Below are 27,279 nucleotides of genomic sequence, written 5' to 3' on the forward strand. Positions count from 1 at the left end.
GGTATGGTTTGGATCATGAGCAGTTCCTTCCTTTCTCCACACTCTTCTCCTCTCATCATTCTGGTACAAGTTGATCCGTGTCTCATCTCTCCTTAAGATGTTGTTCCAGAACTGTACAGGCAATGGTCTACATCCTGTTGGAAGGTGCTTTTGATCTGCCCAACTGTTGTGAAGGGGGTTTTCTTCACCAGGGAAAGCATTCTTCTGTCATCCACCACAGTTGTTTTTCTTTTTAAAAGTAGTTGATTTGGCTGGACCCATGTTTTTGCTATCTCAACCCATTGATGGTGTCACTGGCAATGGCAGCTCTTTGGACTTCATATTGAGAGTTAACAGCAACAGACACCAAATTCAAACTGCACACTTGAAATCAACTCTAGACCTTTTATCTGCCTACTTTTAAGTGAAATAATGAGGGGAAAATCCATGAAACAGCTGAGTAGACAATTGTCCAGTTACTTTTGAGCCCCTAAAAGTGTGTGTGTGGGGAGTCTGTGAATGAAATTGGTTGCAATTCCTACAACGTTCAGTTGATTTGGATGTAAACAGCTTTAAATTAATTAATTTCAACTCCAGTATGCTGTGGAAGACATCTGAAATAACAATAATTCTGTCAATGTCCAAATATTTATGGATCTGAATAAGTACTGAATGGACGCTGAATAAGTACTGTGAAATATCGTGTATCGGTAACATTTCTTGAAATATCGTAATATTGAATTTTTGCCATATCACCCACCTCTATTTATACATTTGAAAGTAGTGCGAATTTTATTTTGGCCAACAAATGACCAGATACGTTATTTGTGTATTATTATAGTCAATTGCGTTAGATTATAACATTCCAAAATTGACATAAATATAAATAAATAAAGCTCTCTGATCCAAGCCCTAAGTAACCGTGTCCAAACTGGTGACCTGCTTGTTTTCAGTTTTAATCTGAACCTAATCTCCAGGATTAATGCTAATTAATGCAGCTGGTGGTGCTGTGAAGCTCTAGCGGGAGCTCTGAGATCAGTCAGTAGGGTAGTTATACATCTTCAGCAGTCAATACTTCAGAGCCTGTGCTGTTGGTATAGTGTAGTCGGTAGTTAGCTGTACCAGTAAGAGTCCCTGAGGACTCCTAGCGCTATGTTAGCACACTGTACTTCAGTAAGATGATTAAACTCGTTCTAGATAGGAGTGTTTGCCCAACACCATAAATGTAAATGAGAAACAGAGAGAGATTAGCGCTTAACTTGTGGACTTGGACTTTACTCTGTAGACAATGATTAACCCTGTCATGGCAAGAAACAGAGAGAACCTGAACTTCCACTTTGAGAACCTTAATTTATAATCATCTATTGAGTAAAGAACCCTGCTGACAAATCCAGCTAAGATCAGCTTTTGCTAGTAGCTGGTTTTAGATGGTTTAGCTGGACTTTGATAGTCTAGACACTTAAAAAGATAGTTCTTCAAGGGTTCTTAAGTAAAGATAATGGTTCTGTATAGAACCATGAACACTCAAAGAGCCATTTGCTTTGCATCATGAAATGGTTCTTCGGATTAATGGAGAATGTGTCGTATGTGGTTCTATATAGCACCAAAAAGCGTTCTGCTGTTGTTAAGATGTCAAGCTTGTAACAATAGAAGAATCCTTTTTTAGTGCTTTTCAAAAATGTTCTATATAGAACCATATACAACACATTCTCCATCAGTCTAATGTACCATTTCACCATGAAAAGAACCCTTTAAGCATGAAATAGTTCTATATAGAACTCAGCCTTCTAAACAGAACCATTCCCTTTACTAAAGAACCCTTGATGATCTTTTTTAAAAAATGTCTAGCTAGGTTCTTCATTTTTCCTTTTTCTCTCAATTTTCTCTTCACCCAACATAAAAGTGACACAAACAACAAATGTAGACTAAATAATACATCACAGATGTTTGTACAGCCAGAATGATATGACTAAATATTAAGAATATGTGCTATACCAGTTAGCATGACTAGCTAGTTAGCTAGCCAGCTAATAATATGTACCAGTGCTTGTTTAGCTTTGTTAGCTTCGAATTGTAATCTTCTTGAGTAGTTCATTCATTTTCTTTTCTCTTTCAAATGATAAAAAATGCTACAGCACAGTATTAAAAAATATTTGCTAACCAGCTAACATTAATTTGACCACCGTTTGAACGTCTGTAAATGTAGACAGCTCTGTTTTCTACATGGATAGTTTATTCATTTTCTATATTCCTTGCATTAAAGGTGATATCATGATTAATAAGATTAGGCTAACACTAACTACATAGGCTAAGTAGCACATCACAGGTCATTCTTACAGCCAAAACAATGAAGCAATGCTAGCTGCTCGTCATGCTAACTAGTCATGCTAACTGTTCCATGTGACCTCTAACCTGAAATCCTGAGTTCAGCTTTTCTGCAGGGAGCTGTATGAGCTACTGGGTTAAAGAGTGATGAGGAGGATTGAATATGACCAGCAGAGCTGCAGCGTGAACTCAGTCTGTTCCGTACAAATGCCGACAGAGCAGTATTGCTAAAACTCTGCCTGTACTGTCCATAGATATACACTCCTAGATGCCGTGTTGTGTCCAGCCAGGCACATCAACGGCGCCGCCATTGTAGGGTGGTCAACATCGCTGCTGGACTGCATTCAGTACCATTACAGAGCGGCAGTTTAATAAAGATACTGTCCAGAATTACACTATTTCAGGAATATCACACTCAGAAAGTGGGATAGGATTATATAACGGAGGGAACACAGTGATCCACACTCATGTCTGTGTGGTGTTTGTGTAGATATGACCGTGTGGTTAATGAGGCACAGAGAACCTGTTGATGTGATTGTTTTTCCACTGGTTTTATATTAAGCTTATTTCATTTAATAGTCTATTCAGGGATCTTAACTTAGTTATTTATTTATAGTGATGGTTAAAGCTTTGTAGCTCGGTAAGTTACAGCATTCCTTAATCCGTGTGGAGATTCACAATAGATTAACTTTTAGCACCTTCTCACACGAACCTGTTTGTTAGCTTGTTATTAGCTTGTTATTTTCCCGTTCCACCTTAAATGGTGCATCAGCCAGCTTCTTGTTTGAATTTTCCCGTTCCACCTTAAATGGTGCATCAGCCAGCATCTTGTTTGAATTTTCCCGTTCCACCTTAAATGGTGCATCAGCCAGCATCTTGTTTGAATTTTCCCATTCCACCTTAAATGGTGCATCAGCCAGCTTATTGTTTGAATTTTCCTGTTCCACCTTAAATGGTGCAGCTTCAGGCACCAGAAACACCATTTAAGATGGAACAGGAAACCTCAACAAGAAGCTGGTAAATAGGAAGCCAAGATCATCCTTCTTACTGTGTTTTGGGGGTTTATTTAATTTTTCTGTGTATGAAGATTAGAAGTGATTCACACATTGATGGATTTGCTGATGTGTCTGATTGTGTTTCTCACGTTAAACTCGGTTTTTAACGTCAGGTGCAGACTGAATACTTTCCTGCTGGTCCGGACGGCTAATTATCACGATCAGTTATTAAAGTAATAAAAGCTACCGAGAGCAGATCCGAGCAGCCTGGATTAATCTGAGTCTGAGGATTATAACTAAACAGATGTGGTGAAAATCGGTTGAGTAATAAGGAAGTTGTGGCTGATTTAATCCTGAGACTCTTCGTCTCTGAGTACAAGTGAATCTGTTCACAAGCGGATCTTGACCTCTCCAACATGGCGGACGCGCAGACGCATCGCCTCAGATAGAGAACAACAGACAACGCGGCATCTAGATATATATATCTGTGGTAATGTCCCTCAGAAGAATAAAGATTCGTCTGTGCCTGTTAAGGTCAAAATAACTGATTTTAAAGGAATAGTTATGTGGCAGAAATCTAAGTTACACAATTTTCCACTCACCCCGAATGTGTTTAATTGGCCGAGACGAGATGTTTGGGTCTTTAGTTTAGAACTGGAGCGGCGAGGCTAACATTGCTAACAGTAGAACTCAATGGTCACCCAAATAGCCCAAATCATTTCTGTAAAAATACATCACCAAAACTCCTTCAAAAGGTCTTCATTAAGTTCATGCAGACTTGTAGATGTAGTTGAGCATACAACTTGATTTAATGTGAGCTTTAAAACAAGGTCTGTGTTCACAAACCGCCTCAGAAGTAGCAGCGCTGATCTAGAATCACATGTGACAGTGACCGTCATGGCCAGGGCCATTTTTTCATTAAGATTGTAGTGAAAACCAGCCCTAGTGTTGTCTGAAGTAACTGCTTATATGTAAATATAGATATATATATAAATCGCTGTTGTCGGAGGAAAACCTCATATCTTCATTTTTGAGCGTTTTTCAGTTTTTGACATAATTTGAAAATATGTGTTGCCCTTTACATTGTATGTAAATTTCATGATGAATGGACTAAGGAAATGATGCAAAATGACTTGGAAAAAACTCTGGTTCCATTGACTTACATTAAAAGCAAAGTAGGTTATTTCCTTCTCCTGTAAAGTTACCATTTTGGATATATATATAAGGTTTGGTACACACTTCAAAACAATAAATCTTCATGGGCTCTTTGTTAAAGCCATGACTTCTATATATTCTATATACCACTTCATGCTTGGTGAAATCGTTCTTCAAATTGATGAAAATCTGCTGCATATAGAAGCTTTTTGAAAATCTTCTCTATAGCACCAAAAAAAATCCTTCTTTTGTTACCAACTTTACATCATAACAATAACGAAACCCTTTTTAGTGCTATATAGAACCATATACAACACATACAACGTCAATCTGAAGAGCTATGTCCCCGTGCAAAGAGCCATTAAAGCATGAAATGGTTCTTTGTAGAACTCATGTTCCTAAATAGAACCACTGCCTTTAAGAACCACCCTTTTTAAGTAAGTAAGTAAGTAAGTAAGTAAAGTTTATTTATATAGCGCTTTTTACAACAGGTGTTGTCACAAAGCAGCTTTACAAGGAAATCAGCATTACAGAAAGAAATCCGGGTCTGAGCCCCCATGAGCGTCGCCAGTGGCGACAGTGGCAAGGAAAAATTCCCTAAGAGAAACAGGAAGAAACCTTGAGAGGAACCAGGATTCAGAAGGGGAACCCATCCTCCTCTGGTCGACACCGGATAGGAAACATTGTTAGTACAAAAACAGGGAAAACAGGTGGAGCAGTGATTAATTTGATTAGTTTAGTTCATGCAGCAGCGGCAGCAGCATCAGTGGGGTCAGGATGTGAGGGTGAGGTTTGCACAGCGTAGTACAGCATAAGTGTGTACCACATGCCTTGGCAGCATCATATTTTGAAAGCGCCATTTATTTTCTCGTTTAGAGAAAATATGATCATGACTCAGACTGCAGAATGACTTCATTAGCAGAGATCAGCTCTGTTATGTTGGTAATGTTGTTGATCTGTTATCACTTCCTTTGATCATCTGTAAATGGTCCCATGACTGTGATGGAACAGGAGGGATCTGATGCTGAGTGGTCTAAAAGGTGAAAGACTGTCTGTGACTGTTTGTTTGTGCAGTGTTTTGTGTTGTTGTGTAAGAGAGATAAGCTGGTTTTACTCACTGATGACTGATTCTCTCTTTCCTGACATCACTGATTCACTATGGGACGGAAAATCACTTTGAAAAGGCTTTTAGATGATTATACACTGTATTTAATAACGATCTCTCTCTTTCTTTCTCTCTCACAAACACCCACACACATCCATTCCTGTGGTTGTCACTGTCTGTATTCAACCAATACTGTGCATTTCCATCCCACCTATTATTAAGCCATATGATAAACAGGAAATTGCATCATCAAGATGCGCAAATAAAAAGTGTTTTGTGTAACAATTTCTGTCACAGCCATGACTTAAGTGCATATGATGTCCATGGAACTTCTCATCGAATTAGAAAGTCTTTATTATAAAAGCCTAAATGCACTGGTTGGCCGATTATATCGGCTGATATTGATGACCCATGGTTTTAGTGACAGCAGTGAAAATATTGCTGATAATTAGAAACATTTTTGGTTGCAGGATTCAAACTCATGACCTACTGACGAACTTTAGGCCTTCAATTATTACCCTCTATTTAACTATAACAGTAACACAGAATAAACTGGACAAACAGAACAAAAAAATTAACTTAATAAGACGTTTTCAGTGCGAGACAGTTCTGGACTGCAGGCAGGTCAGTCTAGCACGTGCACTCTCTGATTATGTGCAGAATGTTTCTTGATGTGTCATGTTGAAATAATCATGGACGTCCCTGAAAAAGACAGCGTCTAAAAGGCAGCATATGTTGCTCCAAAATGTGTTCAGTGCTAATGGAGCTTTTACAGATGTGCAGGTTACCCACTGATACCCCCACCCCCCCCCACCACACACACACCATGACAGATGCTGGATTTAGAACTTTACGCTGGTAACCATCTGGTTGGTTGAAAGGTGGACTCTTCAGACCACAATACACGTTTCCACTGAGCATCAGTCCATTTCAGATGAGCTCGAGCCCAGAGAAGTCGGCAGTGTTTCTGGACATTATTACTCGCCTTTGGCTTGTGCTTAGGACCCAGTCACAGCCCTGACGTTATTTGTGATGACACACTCCCTCTTGAGTTTATTATATAATTAATTATAAATTCAAGTGCTGGTTAACTAAACCTAGTGGTGTATTAAATTAAAATCTGAATCCAATATTAATGTAAAAGTTATAAGCTGATATCAGTTATCAGACTTTTTGGCCTCTTAAAATCAGCATTAACTTCAAAATTTTCATATCGTTCTGGCCCTATTTTATTATGACATTATAATAAATACTTTTTAATTCAATTAGAAGAGTCATGGAGATGAACTTTTGATGCACTCTTTTTAATATCCTGAATGATTGGACAGTTTATGCAGCTGTATTAGTGGAACTGTTACTAATAATCTAATACTGATGTTGGTGTTGTTGCAGGAGCGTTGGAGGTGTCTCGGAGGAGCCCGTTCGCATGCTGGTTCAGCTCCATGCTGTACTGCTTTGGAGGAGCTGTGCTCTCCGGCATCATCATGTCGGAGGCCCCGGTCGCCCCGCTGGCCAACAGCACCAACATCCTGCTCGCCTCGCTGATGTGGTGGGTAATACTCTGAGCGGAGAGGCTAACATAAACGATGATATACATTTAATTCATTTCAGTGCACTTTTATCGTAAAAGTCTTCTCATTTTGATCTGAAATACAATGCTGAAGCTACAAAGCGAGGTGTAAGCAACAGTAAAGCAGTCCAGGAGCTGACCGAAGATGACCAAAGATGACTGAGGGAAAGTAGATGACTTCACTCACTAATACACTTGAAGCGACAGTACTATGAACTGAAGATCATCAGCAAAAGCAAAATACAAGTGCATGCAAGTTGAACACCACCCAACTCTGGACAGCAGACGTGCACGCACTGACCGACCACTTCATTAAAACCACCTTCTTGTCCATCTAATCAGCTCCACTGACCATATAGTTTCACTCTGTAGTTCTACAGTTACAGACTGTAGTCCATCTGTTTCTCTGATACTTTGTTAGCCCACTTTTACCCTGTTCTTCAGTGGTCAGGACCCCCACAGGACCCCCACAGAGCAGGTACTATTTGGGTGGTGGATCATTCTCAGCACTGATGTGGTGGTGTGTTAGTGTGTGTTGTGCTGGTCTGAGTGGATCAGACACAGCAGTGCTGCTGGAGTTTTTAAACACCTCAGTGTCACTGCTGGACTGAGAATAGCCCACCAACCAAAACTATCCAGCCAACAGCGTCCTGTGGGCAGCGTCCTGTGACCACTGATGAAGGACTAGAGGATGACCAACACAAACTGTGCAGCAGCAGATGGGCTATCGTCTCTGACTTTACATCTACAAGGTGGACCGGCAAGGTAGGAGTGTCTAATAGAGTGGACAGTGAGTGGACTAACATATGCTACTGTATGTTTATAGATAACAGTGAGTCATACAGTGTCAGAAACCACATAATCAAGTCTTTTAGAGATACTGAACCACTCCACACACAGTGAGGCGAGTGTGTGATGCCACTTTTGGTGCTAATTAGCTTAGCTGTAAGTAGAGAGTTTGTGACTACACTCTTAGTGAGGGTCGTGTATTGTGCGGTAGGTCTTAGGAAGCTCTGTGGAGTTTTTAGAAACAAAATAAGACTAAAAAAAGTCTTCTGGATGTGCCGTTTTCTCCACAGAGCCTAGTGCAAAACGCTAGAGTCCAGGCCAGAGCTCCAAAGTTCTCCATGAATTTTCAGTCACATTTGTGCCTGTGCTGTGTAGTGCAATTCAATGCTGCCCTCTAGTGGTTGGAGACAGCAGTACAGCTTCTAACCAGGACTGATTCTAAAGCATCAGCTCCATATTTATGAGAGCATAACGTGTCTGGCCTCGTTTATGTGAAATATCATGAACCGATTTTTATATTTTTGAATTACTAATGCATTTATTTGACCCATAGACAGAACTGCGTGTGCAGAACTGAGTATTTCCCCTCCATTTAGGCATTTAATGGCAAGTAAACATGCTCTTGACCTTACAGACATCCTTGTCATTTGCATTTGAAGATCAGAACTTTTTTCATTTAGATAAAAAAGAGACCCATTCTGAGAACAGATTTAAATGACTTTTTTCTCCTTCAGTAAAGTCACCAGGCACCCTGAGGCTCACTCTGCAGTCACAAAAACAAGAAATATTCTGCTGTTTTGTCCCCGTGTCACCAACACTTGCATGAGTGCCTCCGATAATTAATAGCTAGCGTTGCAAATTATGCTAATGGACAATTAAATGACCAGTTTCACTGCTCTGAGAGACGGAGATGGCCAATTAAGCAATTAGCTGTGCTCCAGCGTGTGTGTGTGTGTGTGTGTGTTATTACAGATGATTTGGAATGTGCTCCTGCAGTGATCATGTGCTCCGACTAGAGGAATCTGAGCAGAAAGGTTTCCATTTCGTCCCCATCCGCGGCTGATTCAGAAATGTGTGGCTTCGCTCCACTTATCCTCCACAACCTGTAATCATGATGCAATTTTACTTTAAGAAGGAGAGTCATTATTGGCAGTTTGGCTATAAATTCAATTTACATTGCATAATTATTTATACATCATGTATCAGCGGAGGCCCCTTTAGGGCAGGTGTGTTCGGCTGAAACTCGGCAAGCTCCACTTACATCAGATATGTTTGCTTACAGATCTGGACAAATTACCATAAGTAGATGGTGACAGTAGTTATCTTCAAATGCTTGACCTATCAATAAATCAAATGCTCTGACTATAAAAAGAAGAAAAAAATCTATCTGTGGAGGCCACAGCTTTGTAAACACCCAGAGTGACCATCGGTGCGGCTTTCCAGTGGTGGAGAAACCTGAGGGAGCTGAAGGGCTGGAAAGTGATGTTAAGGTTGCTGTTTTTCTGTTGGACAAGGAATTATCTGATTTGTTTTGTTTATGGGGAATTTCTTATTTTCCTGAATTATGTAGCGAACAAAGCTAGCTACTTATGATGCTACATTATGTATTAGCCCAACGCTAATGTTAGGTTAGCTATAGGTGTACGCTAACTACCTGTGTTTATCTTGTGTGTATTTATGTGTGTCATTTGATGTTATTCATCTAACGTTAGTCTGTATTGGCTTTGTGCATTCAAGTGTTTTGGGGGTGTGGCTTTGAAAGGAGGGCTAAAAGCAGTGGTGGGATTTTTTTCAAAAAGTTACACTTCCTGGTTTCTACAAAATCACCGACTCCAGCTTTAATGATTAGTGCAGGCAACTAATAATAATAATAATAATAATAGTAATAATAATAATAATATTTTAATTATGTGTAAGGTAATGGGGATCTTAAAATAAAAAAAATGTTAAAATTGTATGGCCATGGTTAGTGTTTGTAAAGTAAATAAACAAATAAAAAGCAGAAAGTCTTTTGGGAAGAAAGAAAGTTAAAACATTTTTTGAATATCTTAAAAATCTCCACAGAGGACAAAATTTATGTTGTCTCATAAAGTAAAATGCGTTGCCTCTAAAGCCAGACAGACAAAGTAGCTACCTGTATTACTACCAATGCAGCCCTAATTATTACACCTGTTAATAATAATAATAAAGTAGTTTCTAATTAAGTCTGGCTCCAATATTTTAATGGGCCCATATGATGGAAATTTTCTAGTACCCATGTGTCAAACACAAGGCCTGCAGACCAGATTAGGCCTGCCATGCAACCAGATCCAGCCCGCAAAAGTAGTTTCACAGCGTGCTACACTACAGTCCCCAGCAGACAGCGGTTACACCTCAATTCTACACAATTGTGCGCAATTCCACACCAGTCATATCACCAAAATGCATTTCAGCTGCAGTTCAACCAATATAAAACACTTAACGTCAGCTCAGCAGCTCAGAACCTGAGCTCAATTCTTAATGAACTTGCAGTAAAGAAAGGATGTCAGGTGTCTAGTTCACCTGGAGATGTTTACATTTTGAATATTTCAAGTGTCCGTGTAATATTTCAAGGTCTACTACAAGTCTGTATTTTACTGTTGAAGTTTTGCACATTGTGAATAAACTAAGGCCAGTTCGGGTTATAGAGCAACATTAATTAAAAATAACATTTTTTTCTCTGGCCCACAGATTTGATGAGATTTTTTAATATGGCCCTTAACTAGTTGAATTTGACACCACTGATCTAGTATGTAGACAAAGTAGACAAACTGCTTAAGTTTGAAAAGACACTGTTTGCACCCCAGTCCATTAGGAAGCTGCAAAAACAGCCTGAATTCACTGTACATTTACATATATTGCCCTTTTAGTATATTCATCTGCTCTCTTTCTCTCTGCAGGTATCTGGTGTTCTACTGTCCGCTGGATGCCGTGTACTCATGTGCCGCGTTTCTGCCGGTGCGGTTGGTCCTGACGGGGATGAAGGAAGTGACGCGCACCTGGAAGGTCCTGAGCGGCGTCGTCCAGGCCAGCAAGAAATACAAAGATGGGCTGTTTGTCATGATCGCGGTGGGCTGGGCTAAAGGTACTGAACTAATGACTGTCTTATTGCCTGTGATTGGTCCGAATCACCACCTTGTTTGTTCTGAGACCTCCCTCTGACTGCGATTGGACCTAATCGCTGCCTCGTTTGTTCTGAGACCTCCCCCTGACCACAGTTGGTCCTAATTGCTGCCTCGTTTGTTTCGAGACCTCCCCCCGACCGCGATTGGTCCTAATCACCACTTCGTTCATTCCGAGACCTCGCTCTGACTGCGATTGGTCCTAATCACTGCATTGTTTGTTTCGAGGCCTCCCACTGACCGTGATTGGTCCTAATCACCACCTCGTTCATTCTGAGACCTCCCCCTGACCACAATTGGTCCTAATTGCTGCCTCGTTTATTTCGAGACCTCCTCCCCCCTTCCGCAATTGGCCCTAATCACCGTCTCGTTCATTCTGAGACCTCCCTCTGACTGCGATTGGTCCTAATCTCTGCATTGTTTGTTTCGAGACCTCCCACTGACCATGATTGGTCCTAATCACCACCTCGTTCGTTCTGAGACCTCCCCCTGACTGTTATTGGTCCTAATGACCATGTTGTTTTTTTCTGAAACCTCTCCCTGAGCGCAATTGGTCCAAATCACTGCCTTTTTCGTCCCAAGATGTCACTCTGACCATGATTGGTCCTAATTGCCACCTCGTTTAACAAAGCCTTCTTCAGCGCCAAAATTTCTTTTTGATTTTCCGAAATCAAATCAAAATCAAATCAAATTTTGGAAAACTCAGTCATGTCAAACTTTCTGCACACTGTTGCATTTACAGGGAGAAGATTTTGTGTTTGTATTTGGAGAATGGAGGAAAAATACACACACAGAAACATGTATTCTGCCACTCAAACTCTCCAGTAATACTTGTGATTGCACGCTGATTACAATATCTGATGACACTTGTACCTTACCATTAAATCTGTTTCTCAAGCTATTGCACTTGCCTGTGATTATCCTGAGCGTGAAACATTATCATTGAGCATTTTCTATTTCTTTCTAACTTTTTTCCAGATTCTCCCTAACACCCTTTATTAAAATCATTAAGCAATTCACCTTTCTGTCCCTCAATTACAGATGAAAAAAGGTTTGAAATATCAGAAGGTTGAGGTGACCGTCATTACATGTGCAGACGTGAGCTCTGAATGACAAACAGCCACAAACGCACAGCAATCCAACAACTGGCCTTTTACAACTGGATGACAATAGCACAACACAATACCACTGTACACTACTTCAGTACTTTACAGCAATAGCATCACAGCCTGAACCTGAATCATACAATTTTACAAAAAGTATAATACGGATACAGATGGGAGACAAATTAAAGGAAAAAGTGTCTAACTAAGGTAAACCCTCTGTACACCATTTCACATGTGTCTCCGATGTGGACTGAATGAAGAATGAAGGGTTTTGTTGTGATGGTCAGTCTTTAGTGATTTTCTGAGTTGGTCAGTTTCGCATAATATGTAGATGGACAAACGAATCCACCAGTTCCACACAGTGAGATTTAAATCTGGAATGCTCACTTAGCAAAATGCATAATGTAACAATTTTATCTTAAAATAACAGCTTCAAAATCATTTTGATGCTACACTGACTTATAGCAGTGAGAATGGCGTCTCTGCTGTTGCCATTCCTGGCCAGAACACCTGCTATAGCGTTATGTAACTTTGGAGGAGCGGCAATAGAACCTCTTGCCAGAACTGCGTAACGCTTTACGGCACCACGTCACATCAACAGCTCAGCTAGCTATTAGAAGAAGCAGCTTGGTATTCCCAGCATGGACATCAAGGCAGAGTCTGTGAAGAGACCGAAGAAGACACTGTTGGAGGAAGCGACGAAGAGAAAAGAGAGAGTGACCGAGCAAGAGGCCAGACAAGAGTAAATCTCTGACTGGCTTTTACTTGTTGGAGAGCTAAAAGAGATAAAAGGATGCCGGACAGTCTTACGGCTAATGGGAAAACAACCAAACTCTGACAGCAGAGCGTTCATCCCTGTTATTTACGAAAGACTACGATGTAGACGGTAACCTTATCTGTGTCGTCCCTGTCTCACAGAGTTTTGTAGTTTTTCCTGATGCCAAAAGTCGTCTAACCTAAATCCTGTTTCAGGCTAGCATGCAAAGAAGTAATATCATCTCATGCCAGAAACTTTGGTCAGTCTGTTAATCTCACAACAAATACGCCTTGAAAGTTTGCAGCCTCCTGGTATAAAATCCAGTAATGTTCCTCTACCTTGTAAGTCGACATGGTTCTTTGTCTTCTGATGTTGCCTTTGCCAGTGTTGTGCTGAATTCTGACTCCCTGGCAGAATCCAACTCCCCTTTGCGCACAAGTGAGTCACCCAGGCGTAGAGACGCTACAGATTACACCGCGATTTCTGTTGTTTATACATAGAAACATTGAAATCGGGAGTGTAAATCCGAAGCATTCATATGTCCATGTGTATGCAACAGGGAGTCAGATTCTCTGTCCTTCAGCTTCTCAACAAAGGCATGTGTCCATGAGGGGGCGCTCACAACGCGATTTATATTTACATCAGTAGTGTAAAAGTGAAATACACTCTGCAACTGTAGGGGGAGCCCAAGAGCAAAAATGCACGGCTACAGTAGATTTTATATATATGTCCTGAAATCTGAGTCTGCTGCATTTTTCCAGTTTTTGTCATAATTTAAAGACACCAGCTGCCCTTTGCATCTTACTTAGGGTAACTTAGTGTACTTACAACTGAATCTGAATTATACAAACACTGTAATACTACAATACAACCTTGCTGCGAGAAAAAAAACATCCACAAATGCCCCTGTATGCCCTTCAAATCGCAAACAGAAACGTGTGTAACACAAACATAGAAATCTCTGTTTTGATTAGAAGCACAGAATTACAAAGAACACCTTTGAGAATTCCAACCTGAGATAACAAAGCACTTCGACAGAGTTTGCTGTTGTGTAAGAGTGATTACTGCTGTTTACTGCCAGCTGCTTTCTTTAAACTCAGCCTTGCTCTGTGTTGACACTATTGATCAGAAGCAGCAGTGTGATGACGATTATGTTGATGAATAGGTTGCCTATGTTTTCAGTCAAAGGAATAGTTTAGTGAAAAATGTATGCAGTTGTCTGTTTACCCCAGATTTAGTCAATTAACCAGTCCAAACTGTGTGGAGTTGTTCAGGATTCGAAATGGCTGCTGTTTTTAAATATGCAGCGTATATTTTTAATCCATTTTATAGATAGACAGATTTTGGACATCAAATGTCTTGACTGATCAGCTTTATTTATAAGAAGGAGTGAAATGTGTATGTTTTAGCGCTGTTAATCACAGTTAATCACAATTCTTATGTAGGTATTTGTGATTAATCACACTTATTTGCCTGAATTTGACATTAAAGACCAATTAAAAGGACTGCATTCCATTATAGCTGTTTGAGTGGACAAAATAAGCTTCATCAGAATGTATTTTCTGTAATTATATTTCCATAATTAACATAAACAAACCTGAACGTGAACATCACGTGACCACAGAGCGAACACAATTTCCAATTGACGTCCACCAGTGACCAGTGAGTGTATATATCATATATATTGTTGCTGTTGAAACAAAACCGCGTATCTCCATTTTTGTCATTTTTCAGTTTTGTACATATTTTGAAAATACCTGTTGCCCTTTACATTGTATGTAAATTTCATGATGAATGAACCAAAACAAACTGCTCAAAATTACTTTGAAGAACGTCTGGTTCCATTGACTTACATTAAAAGTAAAGTCTGTTTTTTCCTTCTCCTGTAAAGTTTTTTTGAGATATGAGGTTTTGTTCCGACAGCAGCTATACCACATATACAGTCAGTGGTTCAGCTCCTCTATGATTGTAGCTTCTCGCTCTCATTCATACAGCTCGTCGGTTCTTGTTTTAGTGGAGGATCTGGAGGGGAACCGGAGCTCCAGTTTGCTGTTACTTTTGTTACTTTGCTGATTGTTGATTTCTCCATAGGTCTCTGTCAAGGTTTGCTGAAGGTTTCGCTTTAAAAGCTGCATTTGAACGAAAGCACTACAACCACGGATTCCATCTGAGCAATGTCCAATAGCTGGGCTTCAGCCTGAACTACTATGAATAGTTTGATAGGAAAATGAGTTTAAAAAAGGTTTTATAATTTATCGTGTTAACACATTACCACATTAACTCTGACAGCCCTAATGAAATCCATTTCTTACTAAACATTTTCTTTAAACTCGGTCTCGCTCCATGCTAAATGCATTGACGAAAGGGGCTTCATGATGACGATGCTGACGAGGTTTCATATGAACTGTTAAAGCAGTCTTAGCGGTTGTTATGGAAAACAGTCTGTTGCATTGGGTCATTTCAGTGGAACATTTTCTACCTATTTAGCTACGCTTTGCTAATAACAGCAACTATAATGCTTTGTTTGTGTGATACTTCAGATAATCTCCCCCTAAAGGATCTGAGTGTGTTTTGGAAAAGGCAGAGTGGCAGCTGGACATTGTGCCACATCATTTATAAAGTACAGAATGAGCTTAATGTGGTTAATGAGCCTAATAGCGTTTCACTTAGGCAGGTCTAATTCAGTTAATGGTGCTATTTAAAAATGGAACGAACAGTACAGACTTTTCCTCCAAACCTAAAATGGGTGTTAGGTGCTTCCTGGATGCGTATGTGTTCATCTGTATCTCTCTTCTATCTCTTGTTAGGTGCTGGTGGTGGTCTTATGAGCAATTTCGAGCAGCTGGTTCGAGGCGTCTGGAAACCAGAGACCAACGAGCTGCTGAAGATGTCATAGTGAGTTCATTGAGATTTAAACCCTGAGAACAAACCAGGGGTGGCCAATCCAGGGCCTGATATCTACCAAGCTCCGAACCTAAGTCAGATGCACCTGATCCAGGTAATGAAGGCCTTCGAAGGCAGCTGAATATTAGAGGCAGGTGTGTCGGATTTGAACTCTCCAGGGTGGTAGACCTCAGGACCAAGATTGGACACTTCTGCTCTAAACCATGTCAGGCTTGGTTCCTTCCAGGCCACAGCTCTGTGGAGATTAGTTTTCCTTTGTCTAGAGCCAAAATGGGAGCAACTGAGGCTGGACTGCAATACTGACAGCAAAAACATCCATTTTGGTGCAGTTAGCTAGCTAGCTAACTTGCAAACCATAAAAAGTAAAAACGCAAAAATAAACAATTATACTGGATAATTGTGTGCTCACAAATTTAAGCATGAAAAGTGTAGATATCTGGCATGGCTGGTGGCAGTGGGGTGACTGGTGTGTTCAGCTGCACTTAGCCAAGGAGCTAACCTAGCAGTTAGCAAGCTGGCCCACTCGCCTACTATAAACAGTAAAAACAACAAAAGTAAAGATACACCACCTAAAACCACCCGAGTGACTGACTATTAAAGTCTCACTTTTGTGTGTTTATTTACAGGTAGTGAGGAATAAATGGTAAAAATGTACTGCTAAATTTAGCATTTCTTTCATTTTGTTTCAGTGCTGCTATACAAAGGCCCACCCCTTCAGAGGTTGGTGCAGCCAAAGTCGTAGTATTATTGGTCTATGATGCAAGTTTATATGTCTGAGTACACCAGAGCTGAAATGGGGTGACAGGAAGCTTCACTCGCAATTTTTTTTTGCTCTGGAAGTCTGAGACATGAAACTGCTCACCAAAAAATGTAAAAAAAAATTGCGACATCCGCTGAGAAATATCTGACACACAGCTGGTTAGTCTACAGATTCTTGATCATCAGAAGGAATGCAAATGTATAACCGGGTGTCGTCAGCATAGCTATGAAAATGTACGTTTCCTAATGACATCACCTAGAGGTAGCATGTACAAAGAGAAAAACAAAAGGCCCTAAGACTGAACCATGAGGGACTCCACCAGAAATGCCAGATCTTTTTGATGAATGATTTCCAATTGAAACCATGAGCTGTCCATTACCTAAATATGATTTAAACCATTCTAAACCATTTGTTAGTTTGCAATAACTGTTTAGAACAGCTGCCAAAAATCCTACCCCTTAAAAGTCCCTCAATTTTTAAGATATTTACAAGCTATTTAACAGGAAATCAATCGGCATTGGGTTACTTGTCCATCATTGCTGATATGAGTACAATATTGTAACGTTGGGGGAGATGAAGAGGCAGGATGCAGGTGCGAGTCCTTGGTTTTATTAAAGATCCATGACAAAAAGTTATCCACACAAGGTGACAAAACAAACACAGAAAAAAAAACACTGAACAACATACTGAAACAGAAAGAAAACCAAAGACAGTGGGACGTGAAGCAACTAGAAAACAGACAAGAGTTAACCAAACGGGCTCGAGAGAACAAAACACCAAGCACACAAGCAGGGGCATAAAAACACACAGAACAGACCAGAAACACCTGGGACTAATATGAGGGCGGGGCTACAGAAAACAGACAGGTGAGACAGATAACAAGAAGACAATGACAAAAGCACATAGAACAAAGGCTAAAACAGAAAGACCAGGACAGGGCAAGACAGGAAGCTTCAGCCCTATCACCCAGGCCTATTTAACAATAGTTATCACTTAAATACTTAATAGTTAATTGTTATTCTGGCAAAATCTGCTCTTCATACTAAGAAACACACTTTGATGGACATGAAACTCTTGAAGTGTTAAAGATTACTGTAACCAAAGCATTAGCACACAGCTTCTTAATGATCGCTAAGGTTCTTGATGTGTTCTCTGGTGAAGACAAAGGTTCAATATAGAACCATGAACACTCAGAACCTTTTTACATGCTTAAGTTGTTCTCTGCATGGTAAAATTGTTCTTCAGATTGATGGGGAATGTGTTGTATATGGTTCTACGTAGCACCACTGTCTTTGCCAAAGACCCCCCCTTAGGAGAACCATCTTTAAGAGTGTACTTGATTGAAAAGTAGCAGTTAAAATTCAAACACTGTAAAAGTTCAAACGAAGGCAAAAGGTTCAAACTTTTAAATCTGAGCTAATGGACTATCTTCAGGGCACAGCGCCAGAAGTGCATCTGTTTGCTGGACGACCACGACAGTTCATTTTTCAGCACTAAATACGTCTCAGACCTCCCCGATCGAGCAGTGGAGAACTCGTTTAGCTCCATTTTCATGGATAAAGACATAACTAAAAGGCTGGTCCGTGCATCAGCGCAGCTTGTTTTTCCATGCTGGGTCGTTCACACAGAGGAAGCGGCCTGCAGCTTTTGATAACTTGCCCACTACGTCCCTTTTTCTCGCTGTTCTCACTCTGTTTCAGTATAATAGTTACTGAACGGCTCTCTTTTGCAGGTACAATAATTGCTTTTTGTATTGATTTTTGTCTCCGTCTCCTCGCCGCTGCTGATGACGCCTGTTGTCATGGTTTTGTGCGTGGACGGCATTTAGAAAAGCAAACGCGAAGGAATGCAGCAGCGACGGCACTGCCCCGTCCTGCACAGACGCTGTTTAACTAAAATAAAGCGCACTGACCTCAGATCAGCTCTTTCTGGTCCATATAAAAGTTGTTTGTATGCAAAGGTTGAGAATTAGTCCCAGATCTATGCGCTTATCTTCTAGTATTAAAATGTTTTGCTTCAACACTATATTAAAGTGACCTTTATGTCTTCCTTTCAGAGACTCACAGATGGACTCCAGCACTAAAGAACATTTGCCAGAAAGAAAACATGCACAAAACTTGATGCTGGAAGCAGAACCTTTTGTTTCTGGCCTAATGTTTTCATCTCTGTCCATCCGCATTGCAGTCATCATGCTATTCTCTTACAGGTCGCAGTGGTGTCAGGTTCAATGTGTTATTTACAGGAACTGGCAAAGAGTACGTTTTATTATATATCCAAAAGAGAACATAACACCTGCGAAAGTTTGGATAACATGATATGTTTGTTTTACTCGACTTAGACTCACACCTCAGAAACTCGAGATCTAACATGGACTTGCATCTCAGAGACTCCAGGCTCAACTTGGACTGACACCTCAGAGACCTGAAACTCGCAGTCACACCTTAGAGACTCAACTAAGACTCGCACCTTGAGACTTGACTTGTATCTCAGAATTTTGACTCGGAATCAGAACCTCAAGACTAAACTTGGACTTGCACCTCGAAACTCGATATGGACTCGGCATCGCAGATTTGAGACTCAGATTCACACCTTGAGATTGAACTCTGACTCGCACCTTAGAGACTCTAAGCTCAACTGCGACTAAAACCTTAGAGACCTGAAACTCGACTCAGGCTCACACTTTGAGACTTGACCCAGACTCGCATCTCAGAGAGTTGTGACTTGGGCTCGGAGATTTGAGATTCAACTAGGACCTGCACCTTGAAACTCGATTTAGACTCACAACTCAGAGATTTGAGACTCTGACTCGAACTTTGGAGACACAAGACAACGCGTACTTACATCTCAGAGACTTGCGACTCAGTTCAGACTTATGTCTCAGAGACTCCAGTCAGACTCGTTAGGAATTGTGAGTATTCTAGCATTTACTGCTACTGAACTATTAAAGGAGGCACAGCTGATGCTTTATTAAGAGGCTGTAGTCGGCCACAGCCACACCACACAATAAGCAAGGCTTTTAGATAACAGCTCGGTCTACACATATCTAACATCTTCAATCTCTTGCTTCTAGCTCCGACTGTCCCCCAGTTCCAGTCTGCTCTGACACATCCTCCTGAAGGCGAACTAGCCCCACCTTCACATTAAGCTTTGTCAAAATAAACCCAGAGAATAACTGCAGGAGAACAGTACCCAGAATAAACATGCAGAAACATTTTCAGACATGCTACAGTATTAAGTATAATTTGGAGAAAATGCATTGCAGAAGGTATGCGTAAATAATATTGCTTTGTGTATCTAATCAAATTCATTTTGAGCTGAGTAAAACCAGTTTGTAGTATTGCTTGTAATTTTTAGTTTTTAAAGGGTGCAAATAAGTTAGGCCTATGGCAGATAATCAAATAGAACATTTGCTCTTCCTCCCAAAGTTTATTCAGTTTTTCGTTTCACAAAATTGTTTAAGACAAAACAAAATTGTCAAAAAACAGACAAACAAAGAACAACAGAAAAGGGATTTTTATCCTGCAGTTTTATTTTCAGTGTTCCATTTGTCAGTCAGGTAATCAGGGTGGCCATGGCATGCTAAGTGTAAACAGAGCTTTACCTGAAGCACGCCAGCATTAGCAGATGAGACGGAGCAAAGCAAATCAAACATTGGCTCTTATTTTCACTTTATTGACCAATATTTGTCACTCAGTAAACGTAAGCAAATCAGTCAAATAACAGCAGTTCTTAAAAGTGAAACAGTACTAAAAGGATAGTATAGAGAAAGCTAGGTGTAGTGCTAGCACTAGCTTAGCTAGCATGCTAAGTGCTCCACACACCACAAAGCAGGTCAGATTCCGTCTATCTCTGCAACACTAGTCACTTCATTTTCTCTCTCAAAAACTCAGTGAAGGAATTTATCATTTAGAAGGAATCGGACTCTTCTGTTGTGTGTGGAGCTGTTAGCCTGCTAGCTGCTAGTGCTAACAGCACTCCTAGCATATGACAGTTTGACATTAAGAAATCCTTGTACGATTGATTGTCTAACATTGTGTACTTGTTTATGTAAATCGGTCAGACTCAGAATTGATTTTTTTGGCAGGTTATTAAATAGATGGAACAGAAACTTGTCATAGTTGCAAAATTTGAAACAATAATGCAACAGCTAGCTTACGCCGGGTGGGATCGAAGTGGTGGTCCCCTTCTTAACTAAAATGGTATGAGATAAGCCAGCAGCTAAGCACTAGAGGGAGAGCTCAAGCGCAGAGCAGTAGAGACTCGGAAGGGAACGTAAATGCAAAAAAAAAAAACAACAGTAAGTTCTTGGGGAGATGGGAAGGCTCAGGACAACAGCTAACTAGAGAGGAAAATGGAAAACTTAAGAATGCCGGAATTGAACCTCTGACTCTAGAGCTAAGCAGTGCACCATTGAAGGGGAGAACAGCAACACTGATTTCAGGGGTTAACAAAAGATGGAAAACCCAAACTCTAAATGTCTCAAAATGAAGGCAAAAATTAACACCTCTCTCTTTATTTCATTTAGTTAGTTTGCCTCGTTTTTCTTTAAGAAGGCTGGGACTCAAAAAGGGTTTTTTGTTTTGTTTTAATAGTTATCCTGAAGTATTTACTCACTAAACACTGAGCATCATAAAGCCCAAGACTCAAAAAAAGAACCAAACACTAGTACCAGCTCAGTCAGAGAGCCATGCACATGGCGGCATGAACTCAAGACTGAGCAGAGAGCTGTGTGTGAGCTCTCCTTAAATAGGGAGCTCAACAGCTGACACCACTCAGCCCTAATTAGGCTGGTTTAGTTCTCTTTCTCCCCCTAGAGGCTGGAGGTGGCATAGCAGGAGCAGGACGTTACATATGGTCATAATTTTCAAATAACAGGATTTGTGTTATACCGCCAAAGCCGACTGGTGTCTGATGTTTACTTGTTTGTTTTGCAGTACACCTCTGAATTGGTTTTGTTGTTCTGTAATTGGCATCATCCTTATATTAGGAACTCTGAGTCTAAACAGATTTTACTTAATGGCATAATAAATGATGTTTTTGAAAATCTGTGCTAAAATAAAATGTTCCAAAGCTGGTATGTTTGGCCACATTTTCCCCCAGAATATCACTGCATCCTCTGAATTAGTATGAGGTTGTTAAAGAGTGGAAAATATGAATTCTCCTACTTGCAAGCTCTGCTGAAAATACAACATCTAAAGACTGGTAACTTCACCAAAAGTACCCCACTCAAACCAGCGCGCTTTGTCCAGCGTGATAGTTTAGAGGCTTTGGCATTTTAAGGCTACAGTTTGAGTAGCTGGTCATGGATCATTTTACACCATTCTACTGAATTCCTTCAAACTCTGCTCCCACTATAAAAAAAGTACTTAGAAAACAAAGAAGTATTCAGATCTTAGATATTAAACCCAAGACATTAAAACAGATAATAATAAGCTAAATATATACAAAATCATCATTTATAGGGTACTTTCTATTGGGAGGAGTCTATCCCAAACCCTAACCCCTAAATTTACACTTCTGAAAGTAATACTTACCTTTCTGTATTTTTAAAGTGAATTTGAAATATTTAGATTTGTCATGAGTTTAATTTTTAATAAAAAACTTTATTTAAAAAAATGCTGGCCCACATTTTCATGTCACTACCAAAACACAGAGTTTTAGTCTGTAGGCGGAGCCTTATTTTAGCCACGCCCCTGCATTTTAGAGCAGGAAGTGAGGCTGCATCCCTGTCCCTCATGGCCACATGGTGAGCAGTTAGATCCCATTGTTTTGAAGTAAATGTGTGTTTTAGATACCATGGAGAAAAAATCCTGATGAAAAATATTCTGTTGTTAACAATATAAAATAAGAGTAATACTGCAGTTTAAATACAACAAACAGGATAATTCTATTCAATAAAACTGAACATAAAATTACAGAATTACAGATATGCGCATTTTTTATTTCACAGAAATAATTAAGCCTGGAAGCCCCTGACAGTTCCCCTCTCTCATTTTCATAAATCAGTCCTGTTTAGGCACAGTAACTAAAACGACATAACTATAAACAGAGGTTAAAAAATAGTCATGTACAAATGAATTATGACTTTTACAGAACATTAGAACTTACCTCACCTTTGATTCTCGTGTGCCGGCAGCCCAACGAAGGTGACTCTGATTGGGGCGGTGCTGTTCTCCCTGCAGCAGTGTCACTACCTCCCCCTGCAGACGCCTGAACTCATGCTCCTCTACACCATCTTCATCGTTGTCAACAAGGTCTGTATTGATTCCATGAACACTTCTCGTTACAGTACGTATTTATGTGATAATCAAAGAATAGTTTGGAGAAAATGTACCCAGTTTGAACCCCAACTGTCAGCCAAGACATGTTTGGTGTCTGAAGTTTGCTTCTTCAGTTTAACACTGGAGCTGTGAGGCTAACATAGCTAACATGTAAAGCTTGTACTTCACCAAATTAGCATGTTGCTAACTGAATGACCAAATGAAAAAATGAACAAAAGTACAATAGCTTAGCTAAAAACAGCTAAAAAAGGTGTGTGTGTATATACACATCAACTAGCTCCCTTGTTAAGTCCACCTCCTTTTTTCTACACTCATTGTCCACTTTATCAGCTCCACTGACCGTATAGTTTCACTCTGAAGCTCTACAGTTACAGACTGTAGTCCATCTGGTTCTCTGCATACTTTGTTACCCTGTTCTTCAGTGGTCAGGACCCCCATGGACCCCCACAGAGCTGGTCTGAGTGGATCAGACACAGCAGTGCTGCTGGAGTTTTTAAACACCTCAGTGTCACTGCTGGACTGAGAATAGTCCACCAACCAAAAATATCCAGCCAACAGCGTCCTGTGGGCAGCGTCCTGTGACCACTGATGAAGGACTAGAGGATGACCAACACAATCTGTGCAGCAGCAGATGAGCTATCGTCTCTGACTTTACATCTACAAGGTGGACTGACAAGGTAGGAGTGTCTAATAGAGTGGACAGAGAGTGGACACAGTGTTTAAAAACTCCAGCAGCACTGCTGTGTCTGATCCACTCAGAGCAGTGCAACACACACTAACACACCACCACCACGCCAGTGTCACTGCTGAGAATGACCCACCACCCAAATAGTCCCTGCTCTGTGGGGGTCCTGACCACTGAAGAACAGAGTAACAAAGTATCAGAGAAACAGATGGACTACAGTCTGTAGCTGTAGAACTACAGAGTCAAACTATATGGTCAGTGGAGCTTAATGAAGGAAGTGGACTTAATGAAGTTGCTACTCGGTGTGTGTATGTACCTTTATCAGTGCACTTGATGGTCCATGTGAGCAGCATTAGAGTCAAAGATTATTCCATTAACAGCACAAGGATGTTTCGTGAGGTGGCGCAGTGACGCATCGTGTAATTTACAATGGCTTCCAGCTCAAAGCTCAGCCAATCAGATTGTAGGACCAGAACTATCCGTCTTCTAATGATTATTTCACGTCAGTTCAGAGCGGACGGTGTTATTGCCGTTATCGGAGCGGTACCGAACCGCTGCCTTATATTTCATTCCGCTTCATCCTGTCTGATCTTCTCTGCTACGTGTGATCTCGCTGATGTGCTCGTGCCATCGCTATGAGTCACCCGTCCTCGCTGTTACTGCTTTCACTCGTCTTTTGCATCATTTTCGTCTAATTGCATCACTCTTCTTAAACCGAGCAAAGTCTCCTGCTCTTAACAAGGCATTACCTCATCTCTGGCTGCCTTATCTCTATTTTTAGAGCACTGTCTCTCCGTTACCTGAGAAACGAGCTGGTGTACTTTGACCTCCCTTCTCCCTCTCCGCATAGTTAAGATGTTTTTTTTCAAACCCACATTTACACTTTTTTACTGACTTAAAATGATTTGAGCTTTGGAGCTGCAGGCTGGAGAAATGTGTGATGTTTACAGTGTTTAAAAGTGAAGAAAGAGCTAAAAGCCATCTATTCCAACCTCTCAGCCCATATGGAAAACAAATAGATTCCAAAAAATGTATTTGTTAAATACATTTTTAAAATGCATTCATCAGTGTTAGTTATTATCTGTGTTCAGTTGAGTGTAATGAAGGTTCCAGATGTAACTAAACGTACTGACTGTGATCTGCACTGTACTTTACATTAACCATGTACGTCTGCAGTCAGACTCTCACACACAATGTACTTCACATAAACAAGATATCAGATCATAACTGCATTTTCACAGAGCATCAATACCCACAACACTCGCTTCTGTCCTGATAAAGGATCATTAGATCAGATTTAAAATGAAGATACTGGAACACAAACTCATTTCTAAAGGTATCAGACAGTGAAGAGCATCAGACAGGATTCTGGATATTTTCATACGTTTTCAGATGGATTTCATAAACACATTTATATACATTTATTTTTGTCTGTGTGTAAAATTTCCGTGTTACATTTCACAATAAATGTTTTTTAAAATTTATTTGGCAAACATGGTAACATATTCTGAAATACAATTTAGTATTTGGAAAGTATTTCAGCATCGACTGCAGTGTGTTTGAAATATAAAGAAATATAAAAATATCACATTTTTTTCCATATGGGAGAGACTGCACTGTCCTTTATTCACACATTCCGAAGAATTTTCTCTTTCTTTAAGGCATTTCTTCCTCATTTTTACTTCTCTCATTATTACTAATTTTAATATTCACTGTTGTATTAAAGTGTTTATTGATGTCACTACACTGCAGTAGATATGTATAATCAATATTAATTTACACACTACAATATTAGTCGCTTTGGATTTTTTTCTCCTTTTGCTGTTTGCTCTCTGTTCTCTCTGTCGCTCACGTTTTCTCCTTCCCGCGCTCCTTCTCTATCACTCTATTTCTCTATTTTTTTTCTCCTTTTCTATCTTGCAGGTTTATCTATTTGCTAAGGTCTGTTTTCGTCTCTCCTCATCTCCCTCTCTACAGTCTCTGTATAATATCTTTTTCTCCGCTTTCTCTCTTTCTCTCTCTCGCTCTTTTGTCTCTCTCTCTTGCTCTTCCAGTTTATCATCTTCTTTCTCTTTCCCTCTTATACTCTCGTCTCTCTCTACAGTCTCTCTCTTTCTCTACTGTGTCTCTCTACAGTCTCGATCTCCCTCTTTTTCTTTCTCCCCTCTTTTGTCTCTTCTCATTCTCCTTTTTCTCTAATTTCTCTCTCTAACCTCTCTTCTTCTCTCTTTTTTCTCTCTTTTTTCTCTCCCTCTCTTTCTTTACTCTCTCTTCCTCTCCCAGTCTCTCCTCTTCCTCTTCCTACAGTCTCTCTCCCTCTCTTTAGCCTCTCTCTACAGTCTCTCCCCCCTCTCTCTGCAAACTTTCTATTTCTCTCTCTCTCTGCAGTCTCTAAAGTTTCTTTCCTCTTGCTTTCTGCAGTCTCTCTACTTCTTTCTCTGCAGTCTTTCTTTACAGTCTCTCTCCCCTCACTCTCTGCAGTCTCTCTACTTCTCTCTCTGCAGTCTCTACAGTCTCTACAGTTTCTCTATTTACCGTCTCATTCTTTGTTCTTTTCTTTCTTTCTCTCTCTCTCTTTCTCTCTCTCTCTCTCTCTATTTGTGTAATTAAAATTCAAATGGCTTTATTGGCATTAATTGTATGTTAATGTCTATGTTTAGTAAGTCTCTCTCTCTCTCTCTCTTTCCCTTTCTCTTTCCCCCCTTTTCTCTCCTCCAGACGCGGATGATGCTGATGGGTTCCTCTTCGTCCCCCTTCGCCCCGGTGGAAGCGGCCCTCTACCAGACCTTGTTCGCTCGACCCCTGACCTACTCTCCCCTGACCAGTCAGAGCCACACTCCGACCCAGACCCCTTCCTGTCCTGCCCGCCCAGACAGCAAAGATGCATCGAGTGTCCCCAATGGTTCGTCCCAAACCGAAGAGACGCTGGACCACAGCGAGTCTGAGAACTCCAAAAAGACCAACTAGTGCCCACCTCCCTCGGGGCTCTCTCTCCACTGTGATTCTCTCTCGACACTTTCAGCGGGCGGAGTAAAGCGTTAGAATTACTCCCTCCTGTAGCTCTGTACCTTCCCGCTCTTAATGTGTTGCTGGCACTTTCATAACATTACCGCTGAATCTTTAATGGAGCGTTTGAAGACGACGCTTTCAGTCCTGGATTCTCTTTCAGGACGTTTTAATCTGTACATTTGGTTTGGACCTGTATATATTTCATAATCTGAAATGGTTCTGATTTTACAAAGACAAATCTATAATTGTGATGATATTTTATACTATTTATATAAAAAACCTCACTTAAGAATGTATTGATTTGAAGTACTATATTTGCTGTACTTTGCATTGTTTCCTATATGAATGAAATTGTAATGAAATTATAGTAAAAAAATAAAAATATTTGCACTCTTATTTTGTAATTTGGCTTTTTTTAAACACTTAGAACAAATGGGACACATTCTACACTCATATTCTGTATCAAACAGGCACACAAGTCTAAATATGTAGTTTATGGAAAATAACACAAAATGTGCTTCTATACTTCAAACATGCATTTGAGACAGAATTGCACAGAAAATAGGTGGAGATATCGGAAATGCAATTGTTTACACATTCTGCTCTGCACTAGATTTTCTTCTCCTTTTACAAACTGCAATTCCAAAAAAGTTGGCACAGTAAAGTAAATGCTAATAAAACCGAAAAAAATAAAAAGCAGTAATTAATTCTAATTAATT

The 27,279-nt window shown here is 40.2% G+C and overlaps 1 protein-coding gene across 1 annotated transcript in view; it reads left to right on the top strand.

Annotated features, from left to right (window-relative positions):
* The window catches only part of tmem38b (transmembrane protein 38B), a 47,069-nt gene extending 20,113 nt beyond the window's left edge, over window positions 1–26,956 (top strand). Inside the window, exons 2-6 of the mRNA XM_036587437.1 lie at window positions 6,952–7,108; window positions 10,837–11,021; window positions 15,729–15,816; window positions 22,722–22,839; window positions 26,270–26,956. Coding sequence (XP_036443330.1) covers window positions 6,952–7,108; window positions 10,837–11,021; window positions 15,729–15,816; window positions 22,722–22,839; window positions 26,270–26,518 — 797 coding nt within the window. The 3' untranslated portion in view covers window positions 26,519–26,956. The remainder of the gene's footprint in view (window positions 1–6,951; window positions 7,109–10,836; window positions 11,022–15,728; window positions 15,817–22,721; window positions 22,840–26,269) is intronic.
* Window positions 26,957–27,279: the final 323 nt, after the last annotated feature.

Source organism: Colossoma macropomum, unplaced genomic scaffold (genome assembly GCF_904425465.1).
Source record: "Colossoma macropomum unplaced genomic scaffold, Colossoma_macropomum, whole genome shotgun sequence".
Taxonomy (NCBI): domain Eukaryota; kingdom Metazoa; phylum Chordata; class Actinopteri; order Characiformes; family Serrasalmidae; genus Colossoma; species Colossoma macropomum.